Here is a 9,084-nt window from a genome sequence, read left to right as displayed (position 1 = left end):
CTTCTTCTGGGTTTGCTTTCAAGACTCTTATGTCCCCAGGCACTTCTGGACTAGGTTCAAGACAGAGCATCAGAAGCCATAACGAACCCTGTGATTCTAGGTCCAGAGATTTCCAGGGCTCACCTTGGTACATGTTGCGGTGTGCAGGAATTGTGACCACCAGTGTCACCTGGCTGTCCCAGGTGGGGAGCTCTTCCTCTGCCTCTATCCCAACAGGCAGGGCCACAGCAGCCCATATCACATGGCAGAGGGCAGCAGGCTTGGAGCAGCTGAGGCAGAGCAAACCCAAGATGCTACCCCCTTTGTGGGTAGAACTGCTCCCGGGAACTGCAGCAGCAGAGCTGGGGATGGCAGTGAGGTCTCCAGAACTTTCGTTCTACCTGATTGGTGATGACAGATGAAGGGGTTCGATGGCCCTTCCCGTGACGGGCACAGCCTCCTGCCATCGTGCCAAGGAACAATGGGACACACTTCTGGACCATTGGTTTTGCTTTTTATTGCCAAGTTCCAACTTACAAGGAAGTTCTAGCTTTCATGCCCCCCCCCCCTTGGGTTTAGTACCCATAAAGCCTAAATCCTGTTGGCAGAAGCAGGCACTACCCTGGCCAGAGCTTCCCAGCCCTGCCCCCCTCTGTCACTGTCCCTTACAGCTTCAGCTCTGAGGGAGGAAGCATTTAACCTTCTACCCATTGTTACTGCATGAAATATATTTATTGCATCTACAAAAGACCAGACCTGGTTTGCCCGTGCCTTATTTACAACTGTGCATTTTAGAGGCCACAGAGAAAGCCAGTGTCATCCTTAGGAGGGGATGTAATCATCCAGCCCCTGGCAATCCAAGTGGGTGGATGGCTAGGCTGGGTGAGATAGCAGAGAGGGTCAGCTCTGGAAGCCTCTTCCACCACCTCCACCACACAGAGAGCTCACCATGACACTGAGTCTGACCTGTGGGAAGTATCCTGCCCATGCCTCCAAACAGGAGGGGCAGTGCTCTATTCCCTATGGTGATGGTCAAAGCTAAGATGTGGGGCCTATGTGGACAGCTCTGCTAGTCTGCCCCAGGGCAGTGGCAGAAGGGAGAGAGACCAGGGCAGGCATGGCATGCATGCCCTTGGAGATGGGACTAACGGTTCTGAAGGCTGATTCTGGGACCTCCAAGTCAGAAGTTGTGTACTGTTTTAGACCTGATATCCCTCAGTTCTTCCTCCCACTGCTGACCATGGGAGACCCAGTATGTTCTCTCTGGCTGGGTCTGCCCGGAGAGCAGCTGCCAAGATCTAGGTGAGGAAGCGTCCTGGCCAGCTCCTTCCTCCAGGACTCCCCCATCAGCAAAGGGCCATGGACTCTGTACAGGAAGTTCATTTCTGCGCACTTGGAGGTCCCCCGGGCGCCTGGCCGCAGGAAGCCTTTGGAAACAATCTTAAAAGATGTGGAGGACAGGCTGGTCCTTGATGAATACTACATAGCAGCTACTCTTTAGGAGTTTGCTGACCACCTTGCTCATGACCTTTTCCCTTCCTTGGAACCTCCTGATTGCAGAGAAGAGGCTAGTCTCAAGGGGTGGGGCCCACCTGCACGGGTGGGGTAAGGGTGGCTGCAGGCATTTCTCTCTGGCCATACTGCATTTTATAACATTTATGCTGCCCTCGCAACTGCCATTTCAAAACCCAATGTGCCTGCTCCCCTGACTACCCCTTCCTGCAGATGATCAAGAAATACCCAGGGTTGGTTGTGGGGGTAGGGAGAACCCTTCTTTTGGTGGCCATCACCCTCTTCCCTTTCCAGGGGCTCTGCTAAGCCTCCTGGCATATCCTTTCTTGCCATTGCCTTTGGTCTGCTTTTAAAGACCAGAGAGGCCAGTCCACATGGGCACCACTCCCCTCCTGGTGAGCACTGGAGCTGCAGGGAAGTGGGCTGAATAGAGGTGGCAAGGACTTCTGATGGGCAGATGGTGACAGGCCTCCCCAGGGTACCCTCGTGGTTAGCCTTTGGTAGATACTGACACTGGATGAGGCCACACTGGCAGGAAAGACACAGAAAGCCTTGCCATGGAGCCATGAGTGGTGATCTGGCTGGCTGCATGCAAAGGAAAGCTGGGGCTGATAGGACAGATCTGGGTTTTGCTAGCACATACCTAGAAGTATAGGATTTTCATACTGAAACAAGCTGTGTGCTAGAGGCAGCAATGGACAGGGAAGGTTCACCTTTTGGGTCACCTGATTTGCAGTTGGGCCCCTGGTTGGGCATCCATATGCATATTGGGAAGCTGGTTACATCTGAGGATGACTTCCTGTGCCTTAAATTCTTTTGACTCCTGTCATGGCCACTTGGACTAGGGCCTCCTTGGTCTCAGTGGTTGGATGAAGAGAGAAGGTGGTAAGCCTGCTGCAAGTTGTGCCTATGTGGTTTCCTGAGCAGGGAGCAGATGTCACCTAGATCACAGCACCAAAGCTGGCTTTCTCACTCCATATGGCCATATCTCTTTTTGTTCAGAAGTATTTGAATGTTTCAGAGAGAGATTTTATCATCCCACAGGCTTGTAGAATTTGGGACAGAGAAACAAGAATCACTCAGGGAAACAGGAAGTGACACCCACAACTTCAGAAAAAAAACACGGCAAGGTTCTATAGAAGGGGAACCTTAACAGCTGGCACTTCTAATGTGACTCGGAACCTTATGATTGAGGACTTTTTCTTTTTGCTCCCCCCTCTACAAATAGTACTTTTAAAAAAAATCTCTTCACCTGTTGCCAAAACCAGAAATAAATAGCCTGAAAGAGATATTCATCTAGGTGTTTCTCTATGGAGTTCTACCCAAGGGAACCTTATCCGCTTCTGTGCATATGGGGAGAGAAAACAAGGGAGCTGCCTGAAGGGTGCCACCCGGGGCTGTCGGGACCCCTCTGGGCGGCCAGTGCCATCACCTGTACACAGAAGGCTGTCTCTGGGATCCCAGCCTGCTCAGGATGAGGTCAGAGCAAATGAGAAACTCCAGTGGTGTGTGGCTGTCTTGCAGGGAGAGGTATCAGGGACAGCTTCCAAGGCCATGGAGAACTGTGGGTGCTCCCGATGTGTCTTGCTGTCAAAAACTACACTGGGGTCCCTACCAGCAGGGCGCACACACAAAGGGAGATCCTGGGTGCCCACTCAGTGCTCTGTGGGGCTCGCAGGCTCTGGGTATACAGTATCCTCATTTGGGGTCTCTGTGCCTGCTGTGGCCAGTGCAGGAAGCTGGGGGATGCCAGTGAGGGCTCGGAGGCTGTGGGGATCGACTGGGGGCACAAGGGTCAGCGATTCAACGCTCAGTGTGTCAGCAGTGTCCTCATAGAGCAAGGAGATGGTGGGCTGCTGGGCAGGGAGGAGGCTGGGGGACAGGTGCATGGTCTCCACCTCAGAGTTCCTGGCCAAGTTCTTGCTGGGCTTGGAGTTGACATCCATTTCATTCACAATCACCGACTGGACTAGAAGGTGAGGCTGAGGCTGTTCTGGAGTTGTGGGGGCATCTAAGGGAGGAAAGCAGAGACATTCTAAGTTATGGTGACACTGTAATCAGCTGGCACCCACCACTCCTGTCCTGCATCAAGGTAGAAAAACCTGCGGGGAGATTGTTGGTATTAGGGCATGGCCTGGTTCCACCTACTCCTTTTAGGGACCCAGAAACTGCTAAGTCCTAGGGGTAGTATGTCAGGAACCTGGGGGTCCAACTTGTGACAGCAGGGAAAAACTCAGGCCTTGTGTGACACCAACACGTAGATACTGAAAGTGAAACTCAGCCTGGGCAGACTCTGTGTGCAGGATGAGTCACGACCAATTGCCTGCCAATAAATACATAAATGGAAAGCAAGCAGGCTGCTGCACACCTGCAATTCCAGGAGACTGCTAGAGGCTACACTTGGAGGTATTTGCTAAGGAGTCCAGTGCAATAGTTTAAAAAAAAGATAGAACTTTCTAGTTTCTAAAATCTGGTGCTATGGTTTGTCTTTGCCTTCTGCAGGCACCGAGTAAGCATCCATGGAGGGGATGATGGGCTTGTCAAAGACATGACTGTTAGAAGCTTCCCAAAAGTGCCATGAGGAGGAGCCGTCAACCTCCACCAGATGTGCTAAATAGCTGGGTTTTGTTGTTGTTTGTTTTGGTGCTTTATAAAACCCTGATTTGACTGTAGATAGACTATGGCCACTTGCTTTTCAGTGACGAGTCAGCCAGGAATGTGTGGCATTCAAAGGAAATGCCATCCAAGACTGCGGAGGCTGGGCATTTGAAGACCCCCCGAGAGAAGTACGGGGAGGTCACTTGGGCTGCACGCTGATATTTGTATGGATTTTAGGGTTAACAGTCTTCGGGCAGAAGATGGTGATTATTCAGCCCTGCAGTCATGTGAGGAGACTTAGAGGGCATATGGGATGTTGTTTTGGTTTAATGTTACTCTGGCTGAATTCATTTTTGTTTTCTCATTTAAGCCAAAAAAAAAAAAAAAACAGAAAAGTGAACGGAACATAGAGCCAAACGATGGAAGAATGAAGAACCAAATAAAACCAGGCGATATGAAGAATGGGGTGGAGAGCAGGGAAAGGAAAGCACACACCAACTCTCCAGGGCACACTGGACTCTGGGCGGATGGAATCTAGAAGGGCCTCTTCCCTAAGGGCTTTCTTTACTTTTTTTTTTTTTTTTTTTTTTTTTTTTTTTGTACTGCTGGGGATAGAATCCAGGGGCTCATGCATGATGCTAGCCAAATGTTTCACCACTGAGTTACTACTCCACCCTGCCCTTTCTTTAAAAAGGAAAAAGAAGAGAGAGGGAGCAAGTGAGAGGAGGTCTGGAGAAAGCCAGTCCCTGTGGCTCTGGGCCCATCCTTGCTTGAGAGGCTGTGGGTATCAGTGAGAACTGATGCAAAAAGAGACAGAGGTATGAGCTGAGCCCAGAAGTGCTGTTCACACCATCAGTGCTGTTTTCTCTAGCTGTCCACTAACTTGTTCCACTGTGTACCAATTCCTCTGAGCTGGGCTGTTGTGACCTTGTGTGAACCTGCCGTCACCAAGTAGTACTCAGTCACCTTGATGGAGGTTTTCAGATGGGTCTGAGACTTCCTGGGAGACAGGGTCTGTGGCTGGGAAGCTGGGAAACGACTCACTGCAAATGGAATTGTCCAGATGGTGGTGTTGGGACTGGGGAGCAGAGTATTGCCTTCCTGGGGCCTTACCTCTTTCCTGGTTCTCTACGGGGCTTTTGCTGATGAAAATATAATCAGGCAGGCACAAGGACTATAGTCTAAGCCATCAAAAAAGAGCAAAACAACTAACAATGCATAGAGGCAAATGGGTGCCTTCAGAAAAGTAACAACTCTCTTAAAAGGGATGTTTTTGTTCCACTTTAAAAATACTCTTAGTCATAGAATGCCCTCTTGCTCCCACCTTCAATTGCTATTTACACTAGGAATTTCTTCCTGAAAATAGGCAGCAAGTTCATGCAACCAAAGGGGCAAAAAAGAAGGCAGGTTTCCCTGGGGAAGGCACTGCAAGGCCACTCTCTGCTCCAAGGCAAAGGTGACCTGTTGGACCTTTGGAATCTCTTTTCTGTCGAGGCTTCTGGGCCTAAAGGCTACAGACTGGGCACTGGGAAGGAGGGTTTGGACATGGGCTGGGAAGGCAGAGCCACAGAAAGAGAAGGAGCTACAGTAAGCTTGTGTTCCCAGGAAGGTTGAGGGCCTCCAGCCTCTGCCTGTGAACGTACTAGAAATGTCTTGGCTGACCCCCACAGATGTGATCTACAGCTACAGAACAGGGCCTCACTGGTCTTTGTAAAGTAAGGGATAGCTTCTAGAAATGATGTGGACATGTTGAATATAGGCTGGAAAGGCAGGCAAGTGCTGTGGGAAGGAAGGAAGAGAGGGAGGGAGGGAAGGAGGGAACGAGGGTTCTATGTAGCAAGCTGATGCAAAGCGCAGAGGGTCAGCTGGCAAACTGAAAAGAAAGTGAAGGTTCCTGTTGACACACTGTCAGCACATGGACACCTCAACAAGCACGGTGTGCGTGTGGATCCTAGAACAGCAGGAGCAGTGGCCCTGGTAATGTTACAGTAACTGCGGCGATGGGAAGGTGTCATCTGTCAAGGCGCTAAGACTGGGCCTGGAGAGCAGCTGCATCTGTTGCTGGGAGAGAACACTGTAGGTTGTTTTTCACAAGCTCTCGATTCTCTAGTTAGGAGTGAGCTGAACTGCAGCATCTGTATGGACACATGGGACATGGCCTCCAGCTCAGGGCTGACTCTAGGGAGCTACACTGAGCCTGATGTTGGATAGGACTTTAGGAACAGTACAACGCTCTGGGATACCAAGGAAGGACTGATGGGGGAGGGAACTGGGCTGGGGGGTGTGGCCTTACACAGAAGACAGAAAGGGAAAGGATTGACTTCAGGGAAGCTGAGATTGGGGTGGCCATGGCGTGCTCTCTAGGCCCTGCTTTCCCGCCCTGCTCATGCCAACCCTGTTGCATGTGGCAGGGATCTCATGGGCCCATGGGGGCTCCTGAAGGAGACCTGCCTGATTTGATTGTGCGTGAGGTGCCGTGGCAGCTGCTGGTCGAAGCACTAAACCCAGTGGCCGCCGTGACTGTCGGCCTCCGACAGGCTGAACACACGCCGGCGTCCTTTCCTGCCACTCCTGACTAGAGGGAAACACAGCGACAGATCATACAAAGCCTGTAACAATGGAACGGCGAAGGGGAGGTGGAAAAGGACACAGCAGTGACAGACACTGAGCATTAGCAAGAACAAAGGGAGAAAGGCTATGGCTGGAGTGGTACCCAGACTGCCAGCCCACCATGTAGACAGGACACATCCATGCTGTCCCCCAAGACGAGCCAAGGTCAGGAGACTTAAGAAAAAAAATTGCTCATTTATGCATCTTTTCTTCCTTTTATTAGACAGGGTCTCATATAGTCAGGGCTGGCTTCAGACTCTGCTACGTGGTCAAGTAGAAACTTGTGAAACTTGTGATCCTCCTGCCTCTACCTCCTAAGTACATTACAGGCATGTACCATCAGGCCTGGTCTATATGGTACTGGGGATGGAGCTCAGACTTTGTGCATGTCAGGCAAGCACGTGGCTGATGAGCCACAGCGCCAACCCCTCATTCATTCAACTTAACACGGTTAGAGACAGAGAAGGCTCAATCCTGTTGCAAAGATTTGAGTCACAGGTTAACTTCTGGTCTTGTCAGAAAAATCAGGGGACAGAAGAACAAAACTGCCTGTTAGTTTTATCTGGGACCTGCAGAAAGATGGGAAATAGGAGGAAATGCCCACAGGAAAGAGGGTCTGAGGAACAGAGCCAAACCAGAGTGAACTAAGCATTTCTGACCCTGGGGAAGGTCAAGTTTTAGGCAAATCCTGGATGCTGGAGGTATCCTGACACCTGTCTTAGACATATTTGGGGGAGGGGGACGACTTGGAATGCCCCAGCTTGGGAACCAAGGACACAGAGCAGAAAACAACAAGGCTAAATGGAAATGCACACGCTGGAACAGCAACACAAGGACTGGCCCAGGGTGTGTTGGGTCATATTCTCAGAGACAACTGCAAGAGAGAGGTAAGAGTAATGCCACAGAGCACAGTGGGATGTGAGTAAACACCACAGGACGTCATGCTGAGGATGGCCGCATCTGTCCATGTCAGCTTGGGTATATTTTGCCACTACTATAAATAAATAAATAAATAAATAAATAAATAAATAAATAAATAAATAAATAAAATAAACAAAGAAAGAAAGAAAAAAGGAGCACTGCAGAGAAAAGACAGCATTGCCTCCTCCCTGGAGAGCCTCCCTTGAAGGGCCGCTGGACTGCGCGTCCAGAACCTCAGGATAAAAATTCAGGAGGGATGCTCAGAAAAGGTGCAGAGAAGAAGGGAGCCTGGGGTCAGAGGTTAGAGGTCATGGGGTCTCTCAACACTGGGTCCCCAGAAGCTAGCCCTTTCTTTTTCCTGTCAGCCCTTAGGATGGCCAATGGTGGCTGCTGTATACAAGTTGACATTTCCATTTACAAGGGCAGCCTGACCTTCACTCTGGCACCATTTCCAATAAACATGTTGTCTTCCTCTTCAAAGAACTCACAAAGAAACTGTAAAACTTAGCTCATGTGGATTCAGAAACAAAAGGGGCCGTTTAAGGAACACTGGGTAGGTCATGGAACCAGTATATGAGGAACAGTTTCTCGGCAGGATCACATAAAGAAGACAGCATACTGGTCAACGGTTGTCACCTCCGCACACTACAGTCTGAGGCAGGAGAGGCCCTAGTCCAGGCTAGTCTGATCTACATGGTAGGACCTGTCTCAGAAACAGAATTCCACAGTGTGAGTGTGTACAACTAGGCGTGACTTTGAATGGCCATGCTCACGTGTGTGCACATGCTCAATATGGTGCATAGGGTACTGGGTCCACATTTGGCTCTGACAAGGGGCCAAATGCCCATGCTGCTGCTTTAGATTTCAGCTTCTCAAAAAAGGTAAAAGTTCAAAGAAAGTGTTGACTCCAGTGTCAGTTTCTCATCAGGGGTCAAGCTGAGGCTTGTCATACTAGTTATGCTGGCTACGTGGTGTTCAGCTTTGCACTAAAGTGCTGGCCGCCCAAAGCACTTCCATTAAAGGGCAATGGAGCTGGGTACCATGGCAGAAGTTTGTGGTCTCGGCATGAAGAGCCTGAGGACAGGATCACCTGGGCCCAGGAGCTTGAGGACGTCTGGGCAACACAACAAGACTAATTTCAAAAAACAAAAAAACAAGATATAAGAATGTGCAAACAGACTGAGTGGTGAATGGGTACTGAAGCAGGCCACTCAAGTCCCCTCAAGTCCCCTTGGGTGCAGCTGATCGGTAAAAGTTGCCCAGGAACACAAAACCCCCTTGCAATGTTTCTGGCAGGCTCCTCAGGCAGTTGGGGGTCCAGTGTGGGCGCTCTCTCAGTTTGTGAGATGAGCTCTGGATGTCCATTTGGGCCCTTGTTAGAAAGTCACTTGAATGTGCACAATTTTGTATGGTAGGGCGGGGACACAGAAGGCACTGTTGGCATAGCACACCAGTTGACTCTGC

At 50.3% G+C, this 9,084-nt stretch overlaps 1 protein-coding gene across 10 annotated transcripts in view; it reads right to left on the bottom strand.

Annotated features, from left to right (window-relative positions):
• Positions 1-471: 471 nt before the first annotated feature.
• Clec16a (C-type lectin domain containing 16A) overlaps positions 472-9,084 on the bottom strand; it is a 213,675-nt gene continuing 205,062 nt past the window's right edge. For 8 of the 10 annotated variants that reach the window (XM_085694565.2, XM_085694561.2, XM_085694563.2 and 5 more), the window contains one exon: positions 472-3,502. In XM_085694565.2, the coding sequence (XP_085550691.1) occupies positions 3,147-3,502 (356 nt within the window). In that variant the 3' untranslated portion in view covers positions 472-3,146. Of the gene's footprint in view, positions 3,503-6,540; positions 6,665-9,084 lie in introns of all 10 variants that reach the window. The other 2 variants (XM_085694571.2, XM_085694569.2) reach the window with 2 other exon arrangements.

This window comes from Myodes glareolus, chromosome 9 (genome assembly GCF_982192425.1).
Source record: "Myodes glareolus chromosome 9, mMyoGla1.1, whole genome shotgun sequence".
NCBI classification, from domain to species: domain Eukaryota; kingdom Metazoa; phylum Chordata; class Mammalia; order Rodentia; family Cricetidae; genus Myodes; species Myodes glareolus.
Note: the sequence above shows the minus strand (reverse complement) of the source record. Positions and strands in the feature narration are given on the sequence as shown.